At 42.4% G+C, this 27,894-nt stretch overlaps 1 protein-coding gene across 2 annotated transcripts; it reads right to left on the bottom strand.

Moving 5' to 3' along the window:
- Positions 1-325: 325 nt before the first annotated feature.
- fam171a1 (family with sequence similarity 171 member A1) lies at positions 326-26,994 on the bottom strand. 2 transcript variants are annotated; one of them, XM_080896243.1, is made up of 9 exons: positions 26,607-26,994; positions 16,347-16,574; positions 15,578-15,670; positions 12,318-12,482; positions 11,266-11,442; positions 7,340-7,456; positions 7,086-7,200; positions 6,381-6,498; positions 326-4,406 (listed from the first exon to the last, which is right to left on the bottom strand). In XM_080896243.1, the coding sequence occupies exons 1-9, from the start codon at positions 26,713-26,715 to the stop codon at positions 2,829-2,831; spliced, it is 2,700 nt and encodes an 899-aa protein (XP_080752369.1). In that variant the 5' UTR covers positions 26,716-26,994; the 3' UTR covers positions 326-2,828. The 2 variants fall into 2 exon arrangements, with proteins under 2 accessions (XP_080752369.1, XP_080752370.1); XM_080896244.1 differs by having other exon boundaries at positions 12,324-12,482; positions 26,607-26,993.
- Positions 26,995-27,894: the final 900 nt, after the last annotated feature.

Here is a 27,894-nt window from a genome sequence, read left to right as displayed (position 1 = left end):
GTAATGACGTAATTTGGAGTAAACACCACAAAAGCATCGAGCCATCCTGATTCTACGGTTCAGGCTGGTAGTGTAAAGGTGTGCGGGACATCTTCTTGGAAGCCGTTGTGCACCTTAATACAAAGATCATATCGTCAAACAATGGTGTAACCGGAGATTCCCATCATGGATATGCAGCCACCTGAAAGCAAAAAGGGCTCCCAGCTGATTCTAGCAAGGTGTACCCAATAAAGTGGCCCATATGAATACATTTTAACTACTATCTGGATTAGCGTATAAAGAGATATAGAGGTTTAATTTTGCAAACAGATGCACACTCAGTTAATTCCAGTTTGGCTGTTTATTCAGAATAACAGGCTTCAAATATAATGCAAGCATCTGATTTACACACTCAAAGATACTGTATTGCTCATCCACCCTAAAAGGGGAGATTGCTGTGTGGGAAACTAAAAGAGAAAAGGCCATTCATAACACAAAGACACACATTATTTTGATAAGGCAGAGGTAAGGAAAGACTATACACACTCTGTAATATGGCTGCTTTGTCTATGTGAACCTTGACTGGATGCATGTTGATCAGTCAGCATCACCTCAGCCGCCACTGCAAAACACATTTCAGACAAACGTTCACCCACAAAACACAAAAATAAGAAAATGCACTGAAACGACCTGCAGTGTAGTTTCACATATCCAGTGCCACACACACACACACACACACACACACACACACACACAACAAAACATCTTTAACTGCTTACTCTGAGGGAGACTGAACTCTTGCTGATTACTGTAGAGGATTTTACGATTGCAGCAGCTGGTAGACATTTTCTGAGATGTCTGCAGTGTAGCTTGTTATACGCTAGTGCTGAGGAAAGTTTACTGCATGCTTTCTTTCACAAGCAGGAGAGAAAGTAAGGGCTGAGGTAGGAAGGAGGGGGAGGGCGGACGAAGGCAAAAGGAGGTGAGAAATAAATAAGGTAATCAGTTGCTGTAGAGTCAGGCTATTCAAAGGCACTTGGATCGTGGGTGAGTGGTTCAAATGGAGGTGAAACACAGCAAGCAAATACAGTTTGCATTTCAGGTGAAAGGTTATCGAGCGTTTGCTTTTATAGCTTGAACGTTAAGGTGGGTACGGAGGAAAAGCCCTTAACATATTTAAAAGAAAGAAAAAAAAATAGCCTATTCTCAGATAAAATACTTCATGTTTGGCAATTAAAATTATGATTAAAATTACAAAAAAAAAGGCATCAAGCAGCCATATAAAAGTTATGCATAGCCTTCAAAGCAAAACATAAAAAATACACCAGTCAGTGGTTCAACAGTTACAAAACCCTTCATACCAATATCCCTCACAACTAATTTGGGTGGCTTTGAAGTGGTATTACATCCTTACCCACCAGCATAGCGGTGTGTCACATTATCTGATTATGCTACAGAGCAGATAGTGGTTAAACCTCCTCAGTCCAGAAACCTTATCTCCCACAAAGCCTTCTGATGGGCTAGATTAAACTCTAGCAACATACCACCAACCGTTCAAAGTAAATCCCTCAAACACGGCTGCCCCGTTTTGCACAGATGTTTCATAATCTCAGACATCAGTCAGTGTGAACAAACCGGGGTTATGACCTTCAAACGAGTGTTGCTGCATGTTACTAGATTAAGCTAATGGACTGAGGACAATATGGCTCAAGAAAGAAAGTTTTTTGTAGTCTCGGATTTTCCATGAACCACCCATCGACTGCTTCTACTACAGTTCATTTATGCTTGCAAGGCTATTTATTAAAAAGGCATATATTTGTTGTGCATAAAATATCCTAATTTCGTGCCTCCAGCGTCTTTATGTCTCCCCTCAGGCAATGTGTTCGCCACGCCTGACGAGTGGTCTGTTTATGTAGTGTTTCATGAAAAGTGAAGTACAACAGTGGTCATTAAGAGTCCAGCAGAAGTGTTCATTTCTCAACCAGATGGGCTCCCAGTGCTAAAGTATTGATTCAGTGCTATATTAAGAACAAACGGCTTCAATTTAAACACATATATCCTTCATGTTGTGGTCTGAGCAGAGGAGGAGTTGTGGTTAACGGGCAGATTTACACTCTTCCAAGTCTGTTTCAAAGCAGAACCGACATGCACTTGTGTTTCCTGATCATTTTTCCTCCTCCTAGTACCTTTCCTTCTCCACATAGTGCCTGAAAAGATGCTGCCTCTGAAAGTGAAGTGTATTGAAAAGTGGAGGAAATAAATCACAGTTGCACTCCCCAGAATGGATGCATTCAGCCACATTAGTGGACAGGATTACCACTGAGCATGCCTCTAATGTGACTTTGTGAGTTGCCTAGCTCACTAGAAAATGCTCAAAACAGCAATAATAAGAACACGATGACACTTTAACCTCAACAACACCACTTCTGCTTGGATCAGGACACCTCATTCTTTGAGCATGAGTTGGAGGGGTGGGGTACAGCTCTCTCGGCAACACACAAATCCAGTTTTTAGCGGCAATGCTGTGCAGTGTGGTTATGCTTTTTTATCGTTGCTTTATGGCACGCATACTGAGACTCTCTCCCATGTCTGAAATGTTAAATATTTAGCGTGCTTCTCATTTCAACTTGAAGATCAGTTTTCACTGAGATTTTATGATTAAACCTTACTTAACTTTGCTCAACATCTTGTTAACTTTGATAAATTTTTCCCAGAAGGGGAAAGAGATTGTTTAATTAACGCTGATTTTTTTTTTTTTAAAACAGCATGGCAACTTAAAAAAGCCTTAAACTGGCATTCTACTTCAAACAGACTTGAAAAATGTGAATCTTTCCTTTGTCATCTGTGAATCATTTGAGGTTGAAGGCCAGCAGGGGTCGCTCCTCCCTCCTTTGCCAGGGGCTTTTCTTCTCCTCTTCTGCATCATCGTGTGCTGCGTCCTCATCCGGAGACACTGACAGCAGCGCGTGATCAGTCCTGAAAGTCACTCCCTCTGGAGTTGGCAGGGGCGGAGGAGAAGTAGGGGATGCAGAGGAAAGTGAGGGTGGCTCCTCCTGTATTTGTACTCCCTCAGCTGTTTTACCCACTGCATCCCCCTGCCCCTGATCCACTCTGTTACTCTCTCCTTTGTCTGACAAGACAGGTCCAGATTTGCTGCCCTTGTGGGTGCACTTCTCCTCCTCACAGCCTCCCACATTCAGATCATCCACAAACACCAGCTGAGTGTAGGCCGAGGCTGGCGTCGCCCCCTTTGATCTGTCTTTCTCAATCCCCCTTTCCTCCTGCTCAGCATCTCTCCCCCTGCGCCCCGCTCTCGGCTCGTTCAGGTCCACACCCGAGTCCAGACTGGCATCGTTACAACTGCCATGCCTCCCTTGACGGCTGCTACCTTGCTGACCTCCTGCACTAGGTGTGCTGTTGTTGTTGTTGTGGCACCCTGCCCGCTGGAGATCGATGTAGGAGTGGCGAATGTGAGCATTGGAGCGTCCATCCAGGGAGACAAACCAGGCTCGTGGGTGAGGCAGAGGCTTCCCTCCTCTCAGCTCCATTAAAGTCTTTTCAGCCAGCAAGGTGTCCTCGCTGTTTATTTCCACAAGACCCGACTCCCCGAGAGCTCCTGGAATAGACAGAGACTCTGACAGGCCTGAGATACCCTCGCCTTTACCCTGCTTTTTTGGACCTGGGTCGCAGTCAGTGGGGGTTTGCCCCAGGGGCTGCTGGGAATGTGAGGCATTGAGCTCAGCCTGGATGGTCTCTAAGTCACTCTGCTGGTCAGTCTGCAGCAGGAGCGCCTGACCAGACAGAGGGTGCTCCCCAGGCAGCCGCATGTAGTGTGCTGGGATTACAAGTGTGGGTCGCACTCTTGAGTAGCCTTCCCCTCCACTCAGCAGATCTACAGAGCCGCAGCAGAGCAGCTGGCCTGGCCGGGAGAGCAACTGGGGACTGGGCCGCTCCAGGTGGTCCACAGACCGGGACAGAAGGTGGTCAGCAGCCCTGCACTCACCTCCCTCCCCTCTGCTGGGGGAGTGCGGAGGAGATGAAGGGGAGATGCAATCAATAATCCCAACACTGCTAAGCTGTGTAGCTGACACTTGACCATGATTAGTGGATGACAACGCATCTGAAATCTGGTTGCTAGATGAACAGAAGGAGGTGTATGATTGACGGTAGCCCCTCTCTGTCCCCGATGATAGAGCAGCCCTCAGTTGAAACGTCTCTACAGACTGTCGGTAGTCTCGGCTGCGAGGCGTCAGATTGCCCAGAGATGATCCGTGGTGGCTGTTGTTGCCGAGAGAGGAGCGGCTGTGTTTGTTTTGATGGATAAGGCTGTGTTGACGTTGATTGTCTCGGTGCTCATATGAGGAAGGCTTGAGCATCGGAGTGGTCATGTCAGGCTCAGTCCCCGTGGAAACAAGCTCCAGCTGCACCTGAAGGCAACAACAAAATTCAGGTGTGAGAATGTTTTTAAATACCATCACATGAAGCAAACCATAACAAACACTGTAGTTTAATTTCAAACACGTAGAGTGCTATAGTGTGAGTAATTCATGTGTTTGGTCCCATCTTGGTGTTCTTTTGTGTTAAGAAGGGTGAAGGAGGTGTGTTGTTATCCATAAAAACAGCCTTTTGATTGGTTGAAAAATCAAAATGAGGGGAAAAGCATAAACATGGCTGCAGCTGACAATTTTTAACATTTTGAAACACTCAGGTTCACTTTATTACAAAGAAGTTCTTTGTTATTATGACTCCTGTCTTCTCTGCTCCAGGGGCCAAGTTAAAGGACCAACCACACAAACGCAGCTACAGCACAATGATCTCCACAGCAAAGCTCTGCACAGGACCAACAAACAACCATGCAGTGCACTTAAGGAGCACAGGTTAGCATCGATACACGTTTTCCTTCCTAGGGGCAAGCTATGAGCAAGTCAGGTATGTTGAGCCTAAAGCCAGAGCTTTCAGTTTTTACCCATCTAAATCCCCATAGCAACATGTGCTGAACCAGGTACCAAGGTCTTTTTCCCCCTCTTTTTCATGGGCCACATATTACTGCCTTTCCCTCCATCGACAAGCTGTAAAAATGATAAACTGATGTAGATTCTATGTTCTATAGAGGTGTGAAAAAGTGTTTACCCCCTCCCTGATTTCCCTTTTTTGTGTTTGGCACACTTAAATGTTTCAGATCATCAAACAAATTTAAATATTAGACAAAGATGACACAAGTAAACACAAAATGCAGTTTCTAAGTGAAGGAGTTGATTATGAAGTGGGGAAAAAAGTCCAAGAAGTGATTGCCCCCAAAACCGAATAACTAGTTGGGCCAGTGTCAGTGTTGTTTCTCATCTGTTTCTTTAAATCGTACCGTAATGTGTTACATTTTGAAATCGTTTAGCCCGCTTCACTTTGTCAGGTTCTATCTGAGCGATTTCTTAATTCAACAGGTCTGCCAGTAATCAGGCTTTTTATTGAAACTCAACTCAGCTTTCAAAATCACAGTGGATTTATGATTTAACTACAAGGACAATTACTTTTTCACGCAGGACCAGACAGATTTGGATAAATTTTCTGCCTTAATCAATGAAATCATCATTTAAAAACTGCATTTTACTCGGGTTCTCTTTGTCTAATTCTAAAAAAATTGTGTGATGATCTGAAACACTGGCAAATATGCAGGGGGCAAACACTTTATACACCACTGTATATATGAAAACTGTTGAGTCACGCATTCCCACAGTAATTAATGAAGGTATAATAGTTAGTTTAACACTGCTGAACTACAGGTAACAGAATACAAGTTATTTGTAGGTTGTCTGTGAAGGTTCTCAGTCATCCAGGTCATGACTGAGAAGTCCAGACGCTTATTTGTAGGTTATTTATCCCGAGGAAACAGCGCATGTTAACCTAATATGATGTAATGTCATGATTAATGTAATGCAATTTCCTCATTTTATAAGGCTATTAGACAGAATCAGTTTAAGGTTTGGCGCTCTAACCTGCAGCTATTTCACATTAGAAATAACCAGAGTTAACAGAGTGGTGAAATAAATATATTTACTAATTAACTAAAGAGTAATTTTAGCAGATTTTTCCTAATACATTAAATAAATAAATAATTAATGTGTCCAGCTGAGGTAGGCTACACACAATCAGTCTTTTTGTGCAGAATAAGAGTGAAATAATGTATCAGACACCCTGTTTTAATGTAGCGCAGCCTGATCCTGAAGTAGAAAGCCTGGGTGTACAAAGACAGCAAATGCAAAGAAAGCCTGGCTATGCAATAGAGAACATCCAAAATATTGAATATTTAGTAAACGACTTTGGTGTTTTCTATTTCCAACACCTTTAAACAGTCATTAATGTGCAAACTCCTTAAACTGTGCCATCTGATCACTGAGCAAACACACCTCATTGCTGATGAGGTTAAGGTGAGACATGGACGTGGCTTGGTCCCTCTTACTGCTGTCCAGTCCAGAGGACAGCGTGAGCTTGCGGTGAGACCCTCGTGGCTTTAAACATCGACGTCTGGGTGAACACAGACAAAGAGCACGTTTAATCTTTAAAATCGGAATAATTACACACAAATGTTTCTAATGGTGAAAAATACATCCCTGACTTTTTGTTGGAACAAGTTGAGACTGGACAAGAGCATTTGTGAGGGTTTTATATTTACTGTGTAGCGCAGCTGCCCGGGTCCAGATTGTTTACATTTGATCAACATAAAAACTATATTACTGCCATGTGACTTACTCTGGAGAACTTTTATTAGTACAGGGCTTTGTTTTCTGGTACTGTTATCACAACTGAAGAAATAATAAACGTGTAAACCTAGGCAGACAGAAGGATGACAGATGGTGCTGGATTCAATAAAAAAGGAATGTATTGTTAATGTTCAGTTAAATGTGGCATACAAACACCCCAGCTCTTGAGAGGAGATAAGCCCAAGCTGTCCTGTCGGCCTGCTAAGGTAAATTTTGGAACAATAACGGAGAAATAAATCCCAAGCAGCAGTACACATGTTCTAGCTACAGACTGACATCATCTTCACTAATTTAGATACTAATCTGGAAACTCCTGCTATAGTCTGTGTAAAGGCAAAGTGTTTCACACACCTGCAGTAGTACAGCAGGAGGCAGAGCAGACAGAGCAGGATGAGAGCCATGCCTCCCAGTATGGCCAACAGAAACACAGTGTGGTACGTGCTGATGTCCTTTGCAACCATTGGACCTGTTACAAAGACATGTGTTGAAGCACCAGAGAAAAAGCTTTTTGGTGGAAGTCTGCAGTCAAGTAAACCACATAAATGACAGAACAAAAATATGTGTTTTGCAAAGTAAATTTAATTTGTGTCTATGGATTTTCTTACCGGTGTGTAGAGACGACATGGCGGCCACCCAATACCCCAGCTGAGGAACAATGTAGGTTAGACTGAGCTGGTTTCCCTCCCTCTGCACCTGAGCCCAGCTGCTCTTTATCCAGATACCTAAAGACACACAAAAGAAATCACAGTATGTGGAAACAAACTTTGTAAAGGTTACTCTGTGAGGACTGGCTGCAGCAACTGCTCACCTGCCTCCCCTAATTATGTAAAGACGGGGCTCGATGGAGTTAAGACAGCTAATCTCTTAATGTGTTAGGAGTAAATTATTTATGCTCAAGATCTTAGCCAAATGATAGCCGTTTGGATAAACCAGTAGATTTAATTACAGTATTTCACTCTGAAATATTTGTTCAAACATAAGAGTAAAAGTTTTACAAGTTGGTAGTGAGACCTATAATGTAGGGCAGGGGTGGGCAACTCCAGGCCTCGAGGGCCGGTGTCCTGCAGGTTTTAGATATGTCCTTGATCCAACACAGCTGATTACCATGGCTAAATGACCTCCTCAACATGTCCTGAAGTTCTCCAGAGGCCTGCTAATGAACTAATCATGTGATTCAGGTGTGTTGACCCAGGGTGAGATCTAAAACCTGCAGGATACCGACCCTCAAGGCCTGGAGTTGCCCACCCCTGATGTATGGTTTGGACATGGTGACACTGGCAGAAAAGGCAGCAGGTGGAGCTGGAAGTGGCAGACCTGAAGCTGGAAGTGGCAGAGCTGAAGCTGAAGACTGGGATTAAAAGAGTACTGTGTATTGGATCAAGGACACATCTAAAACCTGCACCGGCCCTCGAGGCCTGGAGTTCGACACCTGTGCACTGTGGTGATGCTAAAGGGAACGGCTAAAAGGTGACCAAACACACCTCTTCTTTGACTAAAATCAACATTTGATGATGAAGCTTTATAATGAACTGTCTAGTTAGCAGTGTATGTGTCTGGTGGAACAGATTCAAAATAATAGTTTGAAGTGCCACCTATACGCACAGCTTAATGTCTTCTACTGACTTGTGACTTTCTTTGCCCTCCCCAAAGCTGCAGATACTCTGATTAACGACTCAAACGTCTGCCCTGACCTGTTCTAGAGACGGCAGTGTTTTGGTAGTACTTAACTCTCCCACAAGGAGGCAACATGTAGATAACAGTGTTACCCTATGAGCAGTGTACACTGAGTACAATAGCGGCTCTCCGCATAGCCAGAATGGAAAACCACTACAAAGCTAGAGGCATTGACTGATTGGCTCCCAGTAAATCTGCTTCAAGAGGAAAACACTGTGTTGTGCCTTTACACTTCCGATCCTCAGGCTCTCAGGGCTAACGCGGTGAGACCTACTTTGTTTCTATGTTTATACAAAGTTATATAACATCAAGTGGTTAGGAATATGCATCATGTTTAATAAAAGGAGGAAACAAAAGGGTAAAGAGGATATTCAAAGAGGAAAGGCAAATATACAAGAGATGCTGACGGGGGGAAACATCACAAGCAGAGGAAACGAGGGGATAAACAGGAGGAGTGGAAAGAGAGATAAGGGAACAGGCACAAGAAACAGAAGAGAAATGAGAGCGAGGCTGTGTGACTCAGCACCACACACACACACACACACACACACACACACACACACACACACACACACACACACACACACACACACACACACACACACACACCACTGTGCCCAGCCCTGCCCAGATTCACCCAGGTCCCTCTCTGAATCCTTTCCACAGGGGAGTCCTCTCTGTGTGGCTGACCTGTTTCATAGCTACAAACGACGGACCTGTTCCCACGCTTCGGTACAATACAGCACTGACAGACAGCAGGGCAGCTACTCAGACGCAAGGCAAACATTTATAAAGTCAATACAGCCCATATATTACTTCTGCTTCTCGCCCATTCACACAAAGCCAACACGTCCAGCCGCAGAGAGTCGTCGGCTGATCTGAGCGAGCGGCGCTTATTTGCATCGTCAGACTCCCGACTCGCACACCCAGGTGAACATGATCTGTTTGTGTATGACATCAGTCCTCCCCATGCCTGCTTGACATCAAACAATACATGACATGTTGCCAGTTGCACAAGTGAAACAGGTTTCCCTCTCTCTCTCTCTGTGTTCATGCCTCCTCCATGCGAGCACTTCATAAACAATACTAGCGTCTTTGTGAGGCTGCCATCCTCAGCCTGAAGTCTTCCACCGCAGGCACCAGATGGATTTCAAACTTCTTTTTGTCTGTTTATCATCTTCAGTTTAACACTCACACACATTTCACCCACTAAATGCTCAGTGAAGAAACTCAATCAGGAGATGGGCCGGTCTGTTGTGTTACTTATTTGGAGGGTTGCTAAGGAACATGAGATGTAGCCTGGAGAGGGGTCCGGGAACGGCTTCTTGTTGTTGAAATACTCGCAGCTACAGGCTGTGAGGAGGATACAAGTGTGTGTGTGTGTGTGTGTTCATTCAGTTTTAATGAAAGCCCTTTTTATAAGCCCTGCATGTTGATACTTTAGGCGCTTTAAAACAGACTCCTGAGATCCTGAAACTATCACAGGAGCCAATGTGGATCTGTTTTTTAATCAATGTAACACTCTGACGTACGATTACAGTTCAGATGAAAACTGCACAGCACAGACAGGGAATAACGTTGAACTAATGAAGGAGAAATTCAAAATACTTGCCATTCAAATGTTTTATTTTCTTTCTATCCATTCATCTGCCCATCTAGAGCTCACTAAACACTTCTAGTAGCAATCTTTAGACACTGTTTGGCCAAATAAATCAGAGCTCTAAAATGTTTATTGTGAAATGACTGTAGCATGAATGTAGTACACATATCATGACACGTGGGAAGTACGACATTTTTAGGATTTTAATCCAATTGTGAGATATCAGTAATAGTGATGAATTAACCAAGAAATATGCCCAGCCAGGAGTTCCCCTCAACTCCACAAGTTTCAGTATCTTTCAGTTCACGATTTTGTTTTTCAGGACTGGAAATTTACGACTTTGTTTTCCCACCCTTGCTGCTTTAATCAGTCCTTTTTCCAGCCATAGCAGACTGCTACAAGCACAGCAACAAACAACAGTGATAATATAATTAGGTGGAGAACAAACTGACACATTTAACAGCTGAAAACCAACGCTGTCCTCAGAAAACAGAGCTTAAAGGAGAGTTAATATTAAACAGAATTGCACCTTCAAAATGATAATTTCATGAATGTCTACATAACATTTGCTAATACACTAGTCTTCTGATTAATAGGTGGTATGTCAATCTTATGTGTGTTTACAGCTTTTCCCCAAATAATTCCAGTGGGTCCTAACAAAGCTTTTTCCTGCTGATGAGAGGAAGCAGTGGATCTGTTGAGACACTAATGTTCATGCAGAAGGAGGTTTTGTAGTGCAGACACGTCTGAGTCAACTGATGATCGAATCACTGTCTTTAAGTGGAGCCTCTCTGAGAGGAACTGGGTGTGTCACAGTGCAGGACGACTGACAACAAAGATTTAAGATCGCAGGAGTAAATCAGAGCGCCGAGAGAGATTTGAAATGTCTCCGCTGCATGAGCCAACACCGCAGGGCTTTTAGCTATTGTTCAGTTCAAGATTTAACTGAGCACGGGCAGATTATGGATCCACAGTCCAAACTTGTGATGTGAAGAGATTAATGTGTAGCTGTATGTTGGCAATTTTTATGATCGTATGAATAATTCTATTCATCGCTCTGATACACAGCCACAAATTATGACCTGGCTGCACCATGTGAGCATGCACGTGGTTTGTGTTAGTGCTTGTAATGTGCTCTTTTCACAAATAATTGCAGGTCTCATATAAACAGAAGTAAAGCCTTCAGAGTTAAAAACTTCCTGAACTTAAATGTAGAAAGTCAGAAAAGCTTACGTGTGAGTTTCTGTTAATACATACCTAAGCGCGGGTCAAATCTCCAAGTAGGGAGGTGATCATTTTCCTTCAGGCCACTGTCAGGCGGGAGGGGCACAGAGAAGGTGATTGGCCCAGTCACCTGCAGCTCCACTCCATCGCCGGCCAACAGGTGAACAGAGATGGCTGCGACAGGAGTCAACTCGAACGTCTTCTCCGTGCCTGTGAGAGTGCAAACACGAGGACGTGAGAGAGAAAAATGCAGGGAAAAGGAAAGGGAGCGGGAGTAAGGTGCACAGGAGGGGAAGCGGAGAAAGGAGCAGACAGTGGGGGAGGTAACGTAAAACAGCTCAGATAAAGGAGGGCTGTCAGAGGAAGACAGACAGGAAAGAAAACAAGCGAAAGACAGGAAAGAAGAAAACTGGGTGGAGGGCGGAAAAAAACTTGAAGACTGAGGATGGAAAGTGTCACAAAGCCGCCTCGAGGAAGAAGGTACGCTCTGTCGGGGGAGACAGCTTTGAAGGGGTATTCAAGTCACATGAAAAAAAAAAAAGGGGGACACACACAAAAAAACGTACGAGTCTGTTGCATGGTTTTAAGGATTATGATGTTGATGTGTCAGCTCATATTTTTTTATAAACAAATACATTTATGAGATCGTTGTTTATCATTTTTCTGGCTGAGTTGTGAACAAAAACATTGCCAGAGTCTGTCTTCTGGATGTTATGATAAGACCATTTCTAATTATCCATATTTTTGTATTATGTTAAAAAATAAGCCTTGTTTGCACATATTGATGAACATGTTTGTCATCACTCGTATTATAGGCCAGTGTAGTCCATGCAATGTCAAGATGTGGATAAGAGTGCCTGAAAGCGTGTGGGCACGCGGGCTGTGTTAGAGCAGAGAGAAAACACACACACACACACAAACACACACGGGTTATTGTGTTTCAGGAGGTCAGATAGAGACGGTAGTGTCTTTCTGATGAGCTGCTCCTGCTACTCTTCACGCCTCACCCTCCCTCAGCACATTTTTCCTCTGTCCCGTTTCTATGAAGGTGTCTTTAACTATATGCTCTGACCCGTCAGTCTAACCTTCACCTGTGCCGTTGCCACTGAGCATCTCCAGGTGGGGAAAGTGCTGGATGTGTGAGGGGGAGGTTGCCACGGTGAGCAGCGCGGTCAGGTTGGCGTACGATGTGTTGGGAGGAAGACTGAGAGCTCTGTGCAGGAAACTAACCCTGGGCTGGACTCTTAAACCTGTGACACAGAAAATGAAACTGAGTTGTCATTTAAAATATTATTCAAATCCGTCTGAGTATTTTAGTTGGATAATTGACACAGACTTTAACATAATAGTAACAATAATAATGCGGAGAAAGTGGGAATGACATCTAAAATTCCACGGAATTCATTCAATTTATACAAGACAATGGCAATTAATTCAGTTAGTATATAGCGCATAAGTATAGAATATATAAGGTATAGGATATATTCAGTCTCCCTATTAAACACTATGGAGCAATGTGAGCTTAAAACCTTGAAATCACCTGACCTCAAGAGTCCATCATGCACACTGATGTTTGTTTGAACATGTTTTACAAGGCAGCTTTATACTCCTAGTGCCTTCTTATAAATTCAGACATCAAATTAAGCTTAATGGAGGCAGCTCTAGATCAATAACGCCCTGGTCGACTTTCTCTCCTGGCCAACGTGATTCTCTTTTCTGATATTTTGCAATGAATTGTTTCTTTTTGATTTGTCATCATGGCTGCCTGGCATCTAGTTTCAACAAATCAACAAATTATAGATTAGAAACAATAAACTGAAAACCAAAAAGCATGTAGTGGGATTCAGCAAGGTGATGTCATTGTGGTCCAACTGTGCCGAGTGCACATTCTTGAGCAGTGAGACATGGATCAAGCTGTACACGAGTGTTCGCTGTGTTTGGGTTTCTCCTTGTGCTCGACATGATTTTTGGGCGTGCAGTATGAGCGACACTTTCACATTTCAGACTAAAGCTCGTCCTAAAAATTCAGGTGTGAATGTTATTTCCTGTCTGCGGTTCTGTTTTTCAGAGAGGAAATGAGCCTGTTGCTGTTCTTTGTGTGCCCCCTTCCTTGACTCTTTTTGTGTTTTTCCCTCCACTTTTTTCTCACCTCATCTGTTCCTCCTTCTGTTGGACACTGCTCGGCCCATCCCCCCCTTCTCTCCCACTCTCTCCTCCCACAACTTCCCAATGCATACCACATTCCCTTCCTCCTCCTCCTCTTCTCCTTTCCACTTCTTTTATTATCCCTCCCTCTGCCACACGCCCGGGTTCATCACTCCCCTGGGTGTCCAAGTTCACAGCATCATGAAAGACTGTGCAGGACAGGGGGCTGGACTGTGCCCAGCTCAGGCACGTGCTACAGGCAGTGTGTATTCAAGAGGTTCATATGTTAATGGAGCCTGTATATTTATGTGAGAAATTTATTTTAGTCAGACAACACAGCTGACAAGCTAAATTACTCCCCTGTTGGCCAGAGCCACACAAAAGAGTCAACAGACAAAGAGACCAAATTGATTTGCCTGGATGAAAAAGCCTTATCTAATGTAATTACACCCAAACAAAGAAGCGGAATAACAAAGACACGCTTGTGATTTATGTCTATATGATGTGTTTTCTTTATATCAGGTATTAGATATTTTCCTGATAACAGGCCATTTAATATAAGATAGCATTTTATATTAGGAGTGTATTAATTATGTTTAAAAAAAAAAAAAAAAAAACACTTGTCGCCAATGACAAAAATGACAAAATATGGCTTTCATCCCAACTTGAGTTCTCTTACAAATACTCAAACACTGAGGTTATTGTACTCTGTCCTAGATACTTACTCTGGCTGGTATGATCTTAGCCTTCGGTAACACTATGAGGAATCTTAAGAGTCATTTTTGACCAGGGTATGTAGTTCAGTGACGACATTAAACAAATATGTAGGACTGCTTTCATGCATTTGGGGAATATCTCTAAATTTAGAAACATCCTGTCTCCCAGTCATACTGAAAATATCATGCATTTATTACTTCTAGGCTGGACTATATTATTATCAGGATGTCCTAACCCCCCCGCCCCCAGAAAAGCCTTCAGTTGATCCAAAAGGCAGCAGTGAGAGTACTGACAGGGACTAGAAACAAAGAGCACATTTATCCCATATTGGCTTCTCTTCATTGGCTCCCTTAATCAAATTTAAGATCCTTCTCCTCACAAATAAAATCTTGAATAATCAGGCCTGATCATATCTTAAAGATCTCACAGTACCTAATTATCCTAACAGAGCACATCCCTCTCAGACTGCAGTCTTACTTGTGGTTCCCAGGGTACTTAAAAGTAGAATGGGAGGCAGAGCCTTCAGCTTTCAGGCTCCCAGTTTGGATTCTGGTGACAGACACCCTCTCTACTTTTAGGGTAAAGCTTAAAAGTTTCCTTTTTCATAAGGCTTATATTTAGGGCTGGATCAGGTGACCTTGAATGCTCCCTTAGTTATGTTGCAGTAGGTCTAGGCTGCTGGGGATTTCCCATGATGAAGTATTTCGTCTTCACTCCTCTTTTTTTACTTTCTGCGTGTTTAAACACCACTACTGTTATTTAGTCATTATTAATTATTAAACTCTGGCTCTCTTACACAGTGTATCTTTTGTCCCGTCTTCCTCACCTCACCTACTAATAGTAAATAAGTTTAGAGGGAACCAGAGCCTGGAACGCCCACAAGCAAATAGCGTTCAGCTTCAAAGTAATGCACAAAGCGTGAATCGCTTCCAGTAGGGACGCAGCTTTATGTGTCGCTAACAGGGAAATTGCAGTGTTTCCTCTACTGGAGCAACTATGTAACACAAAGAATAATGCTTGGTTGAGTGATGTTTCTTTTTTAATTTTTTTGTATTTTTAAAATTTCTATTTATTAGTCATGACAAATGCGGATACAGCAAATATCGGGTGATTATATCCACCTGCCGGTTGGACTCTAAATGCAATAACAAGGTGGTGCAGCCACCCAGTAATACCAAGAACCACTTGGCAGCAGGTTTGGGAATACAGTTTCCCACAGTGACCTGTAGTTGCCATGGAGTCTGTGACCGGTCACCAGTGTGACCGAGGCCTTATAAACATTATGACTGAGTCATTTCCTATGCATGTGTGTGTGCGCAGAGATAGTGCCAATATGTCTGCCCAAGGTGTGATGGACCAAAATGTTATAATCTTTCTATTTCAATGAAATAATTCGATTTAAAAGTCTGATTTTCTTTAAAAACAATAAACTGTACACACACACACACTTGCATACAAACACACACACAGACAGTGTGTTCACCTTGTAATCCTGGAACAATCTCAACAACATCTTCGTACACCATCAGAGTTGCAGCTCTTTCTGGCAGCAGGTCCAGGCTGATGGATGAAAATACTAGAGGAGAAATAAAAACACACACACACAGTGTATAGGAATAACTTCACTATGAGATTAGAAACAAGCTCTAATCTACCACTTTACTAATCACTCTGAAACACAAGTCATTAAATCATCTTTATGCATTTTTAATAGTCCTGCTTTCATCCTGTCTGCTGTGCAGGACCACAGCCTGACCCAGCAAACTGCACTTCTTTGCTCTTCCTTCCTTTTTTCCCCTCACTCGCCCATTGTTCAGAGCTGGTAAGCGTGATAATCCAATTGGCCGCCGTTCCGTTGGCTCATAATAACCCCCTTCCCACACACACACACACACACACACTCCAGGCTCCTGGGAGGTATTTTGCGTGAGTGTGTGTTAGTGAAAGGGAAGCTTAAGCAGCCCCCTTGCTGAGTTTTGGCATCTAAAGCTATAAATTAGTAATGGAGCACTCCACTCATTAGCTCACACACCTGGCACAAAAAATGTACTTTTTTTTTCTTCACACACACACACATAAAAACATAAAACATGAAAACAATCTGTTAATGCCACAGTTTAGTGAGACACTGTTCTTGTTAATCTGGTTACTTCTCAAAATATATGTACGAGTTCTCGCTCTCTCACTCACTCACTCGCTCACTCACTCACTCACTCACTCACTCACTCACTCACTCACTCACTCACACCTACCAGGTAATCTGGAGGGAGTCCAGGGCACAGAGTTAGGCACATATCCCTGTTTAGTTGCGGTGACAACAAGCGGCGTCCCAAGGCGATAGGGAAAACGCAGGTAAATGTTGCCGTCGGCTGATGAGGTTTCAGTTGTTAAAGAAGTACGATTGGCAAAAAGCTGTACGGTGGCTCCAACCAGGGGCTGGTGAGTGCTGGCATCGCTCAGGTGAACCTTAAGAGTCACATCTGTGAAGACAAGAGTTCATCATTTGTAACGGTTGTAAGATGTCAAGTCTCCGTAAACAGTGATTGATAAACATACAAAAAAAACCCACAAGGCCTCTATGATTACAGCCACCTAAAATGCCATCGTCTTAGCTATTTTCAGCGTCAGTGCCAGGCTTTTGGCCTACAAATCTAAATCCCAGCCAGTCACACAGTGATGACCATTTCCTGGACAACCGCCAGTGGCACTTCCCCTCTAAAACAATGGGCCATTTCCCTCTCTCAAAGAAGCCTTGGAAGCTGAAGGGGGGAAAAAAAAACAACTGCACATACAAACACCTTCTCCGACGGAGACAAAGAATAATTAAAATGTTAAAAGACAAACGCTGTGTCACGAAAACTGCCTATGGAGTAATAATAATGTTCCATTAGCATTAACACTGGTATTAATAAATCTTGGACTCTATTACGTTCTGTACACACTATCACTTTTCAGGTAAGCCCTGATGTATTGCACAACTAATTGGCTTGTGAATATCACTGCTGCAATGTAACTTTATTATAAAACGTAATAATGATCTTTCTCTATTATTTAGGGGGGGGGAAAAGTATCCACCTTCTATCGTCCATTAGCCTGAGTCATTCAGGACCACAAAAATTAGCCTTGATTTGAAAATATAGCAAACAATAAACAAGCCATGACCAGAGTGCTCTCAGGTTTAAATGCAGCTCTTTTCCATCAAATGAGCTCTGTATAGTCTAGCCACCCAACCCATATTTCCACAAACTTTAAGCTGAACCACACTAATCAAGGTTGCACAATAAAATAAAGTCAACAGAATATGACACCTCCACTGATGTCATTATGGTTCAGACTTCAGATCAGGAAAAACCTGCTTTCTTCAGGACCAGTCTATTTTTATTTTTCTTGAAATACTCCGAAAGAGTTTAATGGAGGTCATACGAATGCGGTTTGGCGACATTAACAACCAACCAACCACCCACCCATCAGGCTGTGCTTGAGATGGGTGCGTGATTTTTTTAATTTCCTGATATACCCTCATTATCAGATATTATTTAAACAGTGAATCTTTACATATACCCATGCTTCTCAAACTGCAGGATGTAGGTGAACAACCATGTAAAAAATATGAAGTGAGATTTAGGAAATTAATGGGTATACAAACACTGCGCATATGTTTAAGCAAAATAAACTTATCATTGTTTGTTGTTAATGATTGATAAAAATAGCAGGGTGTGTGAGTCATGACCTTTTATAGGCTTCAGAACTGGAGCATTCCACGTAAAGTTTGAGACGCAGCGACACATACGGTCATATCAAGTGAAGTAAAGGAAGGTGCGATGTTAAATTTCCAAAGTGATTTTGAAATCAATATGCGGCACATCTATCTGATATCACACACTTCTTGCAGCAGTCACACTGTGACACGCTCAGATTGTCTTTCACTGCAGAAACCCTACATCAGCTTTCATATCTCCAAAGACATCCCTCTATTTCACTCCACTCTTGCCTTAATTGAGAATTTCAACCTTAAGCTAACCTGCAGATCTTAAAGGAGGGAAGTCAAACACTCTGACAAACAAATGTTAAAATGTAATCATCACATTCCAGAGTCATCATAAAAAACTTGGTAGAGAGCACTATAATTCACAGCCACAAAAACCCACACCGTCCCCATCTTTGCACACATGACAATTTGCGTCCTGTTTGGTCACAGGCTGACCAACGGTGGCCTTTATATTGTGGCTGAAAGGTTTCCCCCCCCCACCACTCCCCCTACAATTACCAAAACATGCTCACCTCCCCCCCATACTCACTGAATTTTGTCTTAATGTTTCCTTTAAACCTCACCCGCAGTGACACACACAGTAACACATACATGGCTTGACAAATCCCCCTCCCCCCACTGAGGGATCCTCTGGTCAGCGGGAAACCACTCTGACAATGTGTAGGAGAGAGTTCAGCCCGAGTGCACGCTCCACCTAAAAAAAACCCAAGCTCTGCACCAAATTATAGCTTGGGAAGGGAGGAAGTTACAGGCTGCTTAGTACAAGAAAAGATCTGGCTGAGCAATGTGTCAGTTTCAAACCAAAACACATAATTATCCACAGGTGTAAAGATCCACTTCATTCCTGGGATTTCTTTTTTTTAAACATTTGGACTGCGTCAGCAGAGAATTGGGAAACAGGCAGACTGGATTTCCCCATGACGGAAACCCTCCACTGCTTTCTCGAGTGTACTGGAGAGCTCTTGACCTCACTTCCTGTCCCACTCCCCCTGATATGCTGTTACGGGTGCCAGCTGTGCTCGCCTAAAAAAAAAAAAAAAATCCCCTGGGAGACTTCAAGACTGACACACACACACACAAATGTAGTCCCCTCCCAGTCCTCGTCCAATAAATCAGTACCGAGGTGACATCATTGCTAAACAAGCTAAAAGTCTCCTCTGAGCACCCTGAGGGATGGCCAATACCCCCAATTCTCCAGCTAAACCTCCATAGCTGCCTATTTGTGTGTGCACTGAGCACCATATGGAGAATAAAGGCTTCAAAGAGTTTCCCCCTGACCAGCACTGCCATCTCAGACCAATTATCCCCAGCTCAGCAGCAAAAGCAGCAGGATAGCTGTGTGTACGTGAATGTGCTTGGATGCAAGAGATGCAACCGAGAGGTAAACAACAAGGAAGAAAGAATGAGTGTGCCTGATTTTTTCCATCCTTCTAGTTTGAATTAAGTTTGGGAGAGAGCGATCATTTCAGCCTTATGAAACTGAGGTGTGATAAATGAGGAATGGGTAGCACGGCTGGCCTCCACTGGGCGTGTGAGATGGTTTGGTGTTCTTCCAAGCAGAGCTGAGTTAAGCAGAAGCTTTCTGCACACGTGGTTTGGTTAAGTGAAGATATTTAATGTGACAGCAGAAGGCATGCAAGCACTCAGCGTGCGTTGTAATCAGCACTTTGTTACGAGCTACGCCAGTTTAAAGTGATGTCATTATAAAAACTTGCAAAACATTCAGCTCGTGAATCTTCCAAAATCAGAGCCACACCAACTTTGTTAACTGTGTTCAGCTTACTGTAAACTGACCTTTATTTCAGATGGTCAGAAATAACAAGAAAACAGGGTAAAACAGCTTTTTTGGCCTTTACGTCATGTGAATCAGTCTAATAACTGCTATCCCACCAAAGTCCTGTGTTGATATATGAAAACAACCCTGCAGCTGTTTGGTTTCCTATGTCTTCATCAACTAACAGGTAGAGAATGAATTAAAACGAGTGTTCTTTGTTCTGCCATCTTTGGGCCCATGTTAGGAAGCAAGTTCAACACACAGATGTCAGGATGCTTTTGCAATCTGGCTAAACTATAAAAGGGATTTTAATCTGATGTGGACAAGAACGCCTTATAGCTAGTCCTGGAACAGTCCTGGTATTTATAAACTCAGAGCCAAGCACTTCAATTTGTCACTTGGACTCAAGCGGACTTCAAATACTCATAAAGCCAGAAACTATAACTCAACTTTATGCCCAATAACTTTTTTGACAAGATGCCAACTGAACAGGTCAACCCAGATCTTCCGAAATCTAGCTATGATCATTTTCACTGGCTACCATCAGACCGACAACACGTGACTGCAGATATATTTTGAAGCACGTGTTTTCAGCACAAGACTAGCACCTAACTTGTGTCTAGTTAGCTCAAAATTGTGTTGGGCACTTGAAGTAAGAACAGCAAGGCCATTCAATTAAACACCTTATAAACCAATGGGAGCCTGATTGTCTACAAAACTGCTTTACGCATTTTCTGTTGTGCCACACAGGACAGTTTAATCTCCTCTGCTAAAGAGACATGCTGATGTACTTCATCATCGGCAAACATAGCACCAAAAAACTTGCATGGCTGAAAACAAAAATAGGTTAAATGAAGTCAATGAAATGATAACGTAAATAAAAATCACTGAAACTCCAAGATGATGTCCCTTAAAATGTCTGTGTCAAAAATCATTATTTTAAAAAATATAAAAAGAGAGAAATTGAAATCCTTCAGTTTCCTTGCTTAAGCTACTTCAATGACTATTATTCTATTCTCTGTTGACGTGTAATTCTCATTGTCAAATGACTGGGAAATGGTTACAGCTCTAAAGTGGTTCAAGAAAACTGTGACATCAAGGGGGTAATTTCACCGTCTCAAGCAGAAGCACGTGGCTGATTACAAGAAGTCCGAGAAATCATGTGAGAAACTAGAAGAAACAATAAAAAAATCACACACGTGCTGTGATACGCGTTTGCGTAAAGGAAATCTGTGTTTCACAGCAGCAATGTGAATATTGTTGTAAACGTAAACAGCAATGCTATCATATTATTATTTCAAGAATGTTGGGCAAAACCCCCCCAAACAATTCATGATTTAGGCAAATCAAAAACAGTTTTAGGACTATAGTGTCTACAACATGCATGCCTTTTCAACCTTAGGCACCAATAGACTGTTGTTTTTGTTTCTGGGTTTAATAGCTTGTCTAACCACAACAAACAGGCATCACAATTACTGTGGCTATTATTTTACCCTTCAGATAAACGACAAACATCTGTGGTGATCTTACAAAGAACAAAATAGAGGCATAAATGTAGAAGACAGTATGAATCACTGACAGGGACACTGGATACACACACACACACACACACACACACAGAGCGAAACAGGACCTTGACATGTCACGGCATGAAACACTCAGGTGCAAACGAAAAATAATACACAGTATTGTTCAAAAGTCCTCAGCCACCCCTCTTTTCTTTTTATTTTGTTTCCAAGAAGCCCAAATGTCTTGTAATTTTTAGAGTTGTCATGAGCAATAGCTCCAAATGGAAATGTGGCAAAGAACCAATTTTTTAATTATATTTTAGGCACTTTGTTACTAGCAACCTGTCACAAAAACATATTTTCTTCCATTTTTTGTAGCAGAATCTATGCAAAAATACCAAAGATAACACACTTTGACAGACAAACATATTTTCGCACTAATTTGAGGAAACTGGCCATGTGGTGTCACGGTCCGTGGAGATAGACCGTGTGGGAATGTGTGCGTTGGACCCAGACGCGAACACAAGCGAAGATGCAGGAGTGGATTAAACAAAAGCGAGCCTTTTATTATGGCTGATAACAGAACAAACCAGAGCGAGGGCAGTATAAGGGTAATAGTTCAAACAGAAAACCTAAACTGGACATAAACTAAGAAAAAGCTATGGCTGGAGATACGGAACACAGGGGGTGGTAACACAGACGACGCGACACAGACTACATGAAACACAGAGACTAAATACACAAGAGGGATGATCAGGGGAAGTGGCCACACATGGGAACACAGCTGACACAGATAAACGTAACAAGACATGGCAGGAGTAAACAACACTGACGGGAGACTGTCAAAGTAAAACAGGAAGTACACAGGTGCAAACAGGAGGAGAGAGAGAGCACGGGCATAGTGGGCTGGGGAAACATGGAATGAAACAAGGAGGGGAGATGAGGGCTCACAGATACGTAGAGGGGCACACAGGGGATAAAAGTCACAAGGGGAAGTCAAATAAGGAACACCACAACAGGACAACTTAGGAAACATGGCCTGAATAAGGAACGAAATACAAAAATACAAGAAACTAAGAATACTGGGCCCACATGGCCCAGGACCATGACATGTGGAGGACAAAAGAACTGTTAAACCAAAATGAAAAAACAACAGCAAGAGAAACAGTATCTAAAGTGGAGTCTTTGAGCTGACACAGGGTCTGAGAAATGCATCTGACCCTTTAGCTTATCCATCTACTTTTCTTTACTGAAGCTTCATCAGAAATGGTCTCAGTGAAAGGTGGCTTTCAAGAAACCATTCTTCTTGGGAAACGGAGAAAAAGCTACACAAAGCTAGACTGAAATAACCAATGACAGGTCTGAAGGAGGAATCCAAATATGACATTGTTTGGTTAAAATTGTCAACAATATGGTAGAGGTACAACAGTGAGTGTCTACAGGCCTCTGTAAAACATGGTGGAGACCATCATGGTTTAAGGCTGCATTTCAGCCAGTAAGGTTGGAGATCTTGTCAAAACTGATGGAATTATGAATAATTATGAGTATCACCAAATTTGCATCCACCATGCAGTACCATCTGGAAATGGTCCGACTGACAACAGCTTCCTATTTCAACATGAAAATGATCCCAAGCATGTTTCCAGTGCAGTCAAAGCAAACCTGGATAGAAAAAACACGCTACAAGTCCTGGATTGGCCACCCCAGAGCCCAGACCTCAATATTACTGAAGCAGTGTGGGATCATGTTGACTGTGAATGGAACAAAAGGAAGCCAACATCCAAAAAGGAGCTTTCAATGTCCTTCAAGAAGCCTGGAGAACTATTCCTAAATACTACTTACAGACACTACAAGAAAGCGGATCTAAAAAGGTTCAGGCAGCAATAAAGAATAAAGGTGGTCATGCCAAATATTGACTTTCAAGCTCGTTAAAATTGTACAAACTCTGTTTTTGCCTCATACACTGCATTCCCATCTATGTTTGCACATATTTCCATAAATCACTGCACCCATTTCTCCTTTTTATTGCTAAATGTAAAGATGTGAGGGGTGGTTCAAGACTCTTGCACACGTTGCAAGCAAAGAAACCAGCTATCAGTAGATTCAGCCTGCTATTTTCTCTAAACTGGATTAAAAGTAAGATTAGGTAGTGATTGTCAATCCCATTAACTCAGCAGGGGACAAAGCAACTGCGTTACATCATGGTTGAGAGGGGTACATGGGCCCGCTTTATTTTACTTCAGTAAATATATAGGTCAAATACTGTACTCTGTACTACTGCAATACTCCTCTGTGGCCAAGCAGGTCATTCACCCTGTCTGTAAATGCAGTGTGTTCTCATGACCTCCCTGAAGCAGGCTGATGTTAACACTCACGCCAGCATCTCGTGATTAAAATCAAGCTTGGCTAGCTGGTGACAATATGATTTGATTGGTGTATTTCCTGGCAGCCCTTGTCCAGCTTCAGCAAATGTTTGTCTGTTTCAGATGCAACGCCATGCCTATTAAGGGCAGCAGTAATGTGAGTGAGATCTATATCTGCGGGTAGATCGTCTGTCTGGCTCCACTCATCCATACTTGCTGGACAGTGTAGGAGAAATTCTCAGCATCGACCTGAACGCACCCCCCCCCGGGAACAAGCGAAGGTCAATCTGAAGCGAAATGAAAACCAGAGGAAGAGAGAAAGAAAGGGAAAGGAACAAGAGTGCAGATAGAGGCTGGGATTGACTTCAAAGTGCCCCAATCTTGCGAGTTTTCAAAACATCTACGCCCTGTTTTTACCTCAAACAAGAGCTGCTTGTTGTGATAATAAACGAGCCATTTTCATGCCTGATCACAAACCTTAAACCTAGACTAGGTTAGAATCTCCCAAGCTATAATAACAGTTATAAAACATCAGGAAATAATCATGATTTAAAGGAAAACCAGAGCCCAGCATTGCACTTTTCCAACTCTGACTGATTTACAGTGACAGTTTCTGTATGTTTACATTTGCACTCCTGGTGTAGTGAAAGAACCGCATGTAGGCCACCCCCTATTAAAAAAAGAACAACCTAAGCGAACACAGACGACTGATGTTTATGTGCTTGTGCAGTGAGAGATAAAAGCGATGGGTTAAACAGATGTGGCTCCACATTAGTAGCTCGTATGACAAGGTAGCTTTGAAGTCAGAGACTGAATGAGAAGCCAGCCGATTGCTGTGATTTATAATTGCTTTGGAACTTTGCTGCTGTGGTAAAAGGATGCTGTTTGACACACTGAGGAGCGTGTCTCTTGAAAAGTTTGCTGTACAGATCTAACTAAAGGGAAATTAACGTGCACGTTCCCCTGTTTTTCTTTCTTTCTTTCTTTAACAGAAGGCGCTAATGTGGTTTCACTTTGCCCTTAATATTTGTAATACTGTTGCAATGCTGCGGTCAGATTTTGAATGTAAACTGTGAGCTTTTAATGATTTTTTTGAACTGCTACTTTTTCTTAGGGGAATCAAGTCAAAGTCTACATCTTATACGACTTAAAAAAACGACAAGAACTGGGTGCACAAGTTTGAATCTGTGGTTGAATATAACCCCCTGTGTGTTATTCGCTAATAACACACAGGGCCAAAGCCAAAAACACTCTGTTTTTATGAGACAAAGAGAACCTGCATATTGTTAGAGTGGAAAACCTACAACAGCATTAATTGCTTTTCCCCACATTCATCAAAAAACTGCTAGCTAATTTTCTGTCACTCTACTAATTGGATCACTTATGCCATTTAGTACATTTTATGCTAGTTTTTACATGCTTTGTTTACAGTAAATGCTGCATCTACACTGTGCAAACGGGCCCTTCTTACATCAGACATCCTCACAACATTTACTACAGTCTGTTTTATACACACTAAGCAGCCATTATAAATTTGAGAAAACATTTGATTAGTTGCCAGCTGATTGAGGAAATGTATTCAATTCAATTCAATTTTATTTATATAGCGCCAAATCACAACATAAGGCGCTTCATAGATACAGAGAAAAACCCAACAATCATATGACCCCCTATGAGCAAGCACTTTGGCAACAGTGGGAAGGAAAAACTCCCCTTTAACAGGAAGAAACCTCCGGCAGAACCAGGCTCAGGGAGGGGCGGCCATCTGCTGCGACCGGTTGGGGTGAGAGAAGGAAGACAGGATAAAAGACATGCTGTGGAAGAGAGACAGAGGTTAATAACAGATATTTATTCAATGCAGAGAGGTCTGTTAATACATAGTGAGTAAGAAAGGTGACTGGAAAGGAAAAACTCAGTGCATCATGGGAATCCCCCGGCAGCCTATGTCTATTGCAGCATAACTAAGGGAGGATTCAGGGTCACCTGGTCCAGCCCTAACTATATGCTTTGGCAAAAAGGAAAGTTTTAAGCCTAATCTTAAAAGTAGAGATAGTGTCTGTCTCCCGAATCCAAACTGGAAGCTGGTTCCACAGAAGAGGGGCCTGAAAACTGAAGGCTCTCCCTCCCATTCTACTTTTAAATACTCTAGGAACAACAAGTAGGCCTGCAGAGCGAAGTGCTCTAATAGGGTGATATGGTACTACAAGGTCATTAAGATAAGATTAACTAGTAACTAGTAATATCAATTAAGTCATTTCTTTAAAAAAAAAAAAATCTTTATTAACACAACAAAAACGATACGCAAGCACAAAACAGCTATAATCTAGCGATGAGAGATATTGTTATTCAGAAATTTACATTTTTAGCACATATTAATATTAAAGTGCCCAACTGTGCCCAAACTCAGAAAACGTGAGTGGACTCTTGTTTTCATTCCCTTTTAAGGCATTTCAGTTACGAACATAATCTGCATACTTATCATGGTTCAAAAGTACTACAATCCTTAGCTCAAATACAAGATTTACTTTAACAATATATAATCTCTAGGTACTGATATACTTGCAACAGGACCCCTGAGTAAGGTCGATGGTTGCAGACTCTGTGACGCGAACCACGACCCTTACTTGTAAGGAACACAGACACACAGCCGCCTTCTTCCAAAAATGCCATGTTACCTTTAAAAACAGCACGTAAACCTGACTTTGTTCAGGTTTGTTATGATATACAGACACAAGCACTTGGTTAAAAGCGACTTTACTAAACGCAGCAGTGTTATAAATGATAAATCACAGCAGCTGGACAACATGAGGGCACGTCTCCGATCATTAACAAAGTATTTTTAAAAAAAATTTAAACCCCACAAATCTCATATAAAACGACCTGAAATGGTTTTAACCCCTTAAACACAGCACCGTGCTTATAATTAAGCATCCGCAGCGCTGCACAGACGGAGAAGTTTTCGCTCTCCGTTAGCTTACTCGCTAACGTTAGCCAAGTTTAGATCACATCAGCATCCGAGCTGCTAGCGGCACCGTTTGGCCTCCACAACAGTCAACGAGCCGCTTTCTCTGGCAAAACACCTCACACGCACTTCTTACCTTGTGTAGCCGTGTCCTCCTGTAATGTTTTGGTCGCAGCTTTGGAGAAAAGGTATCCGAAAAGGCAGAGTAAAATCGCGGCGGTCCTGCTCCGGTCCACAGCCCGCATCGTTGCAGATGTGTTTAACAACGCAAACGGCTCGAGGAACAAAGTGGAAATCAAACCCGTGTCTGCTAAAAACTCACTGTTCCCCTACGGCACCGCTTATCCCACAAACCAGGCGACTCTCCATGTTCAGCAGCTTCAGCAGCCACGATTTTCCGCCTGTAAAGCTGCCTTTCTCCTGCCCCGCTGTGCATCCCCCTCTCGGTCGCCTTTTTTCTTTTTTTCTCATCGATGGGTCAGGGTGGAAGACGGCCCCATTCCTCTGAGCCACATGCCCCAGAACGGCACCAACAGGCGGCTTCTCTCACACGCAGCACCACCACCGTCCACGGACCTCCAGCGCCTCCACCTGCCAGCCAAAGTTTTTACAACTTTTACTTTCTAGGAACAGAAAAAAGCTTACAAGGGGCAACAATGAATTTTTTTTTTTTAAATTTTATGGGGGGATGGAAAGAAATATAAATTTCTAGCAGTTTAAATTCAATAACTAAATGTAACAGTGACTCTAGAAATACAGTTTCAATATTAAAATATTCGGAAAATAGATTTTCTGTGCACTTTGACCCTAACATCTAGTCTTCACCTTATGCACAGCACTGTGCAAACATTTTCAGTGTTTCATTTCTTTATTTTGCTTCCATGTACCCAGACTTGAGTAATACTCCTCCATCTTTGGGCACTTTGTCATAACCAGCCTGTTATAAAAATTAAATTTCGTCTTTTTTTCTTTCTTTTTCATGAAAAAATGCAAACGATTATACGGTATTATAGGCATACAACAAAACAAGAGACAGCCAACATCAACAGAAGAGTGAAATACAAGACACCTGGAAGACTACTTTAAGTAATTTTATGTACAATGTTTTCATTCATGTTTGCATGTTTCAATAAATGCATTTTTCCAGCGAAATATGAAGAAACATAGGGTGACTCAAGACCTTTCTGTAAATATCCAAATTCCACATCCAACAGTGACCCTTCGTATGTTTTTACTGGAAATCTGATATATATTGCTGGTGGACTGAATCATGTCACAGCTATGAATAAAAATATATATTTGCATTAATCATATTTCACTTTGTTTGTGTTGCAGACTCTGTCAGTTTGTCATGACACACTGGGACACTGAATAGTATGGGGCTGAGCTGTTATCAGTGCATTAGCCTTTTGCTCAACAGCCAG

Source organism: Rhamphochromis sp. 'chilingali' (genome assembly GCF_963969265.1).
Source record: "Rhamphochromis sp. 'chilingali' genome assembly, chromosome: 11".
NCBI lineage: Eukaryota > Metazoa > Chordata > Actinopteri > Cichliformes > Cichlidae > Rhamphochromis > Rhamphochromis sp. 'chilingali'.
The sequence above is the reverse complement of the archived record's forward strand: the minus strand, read 5'-3'. Positions and strand labels throughout refer to the sequence as shown.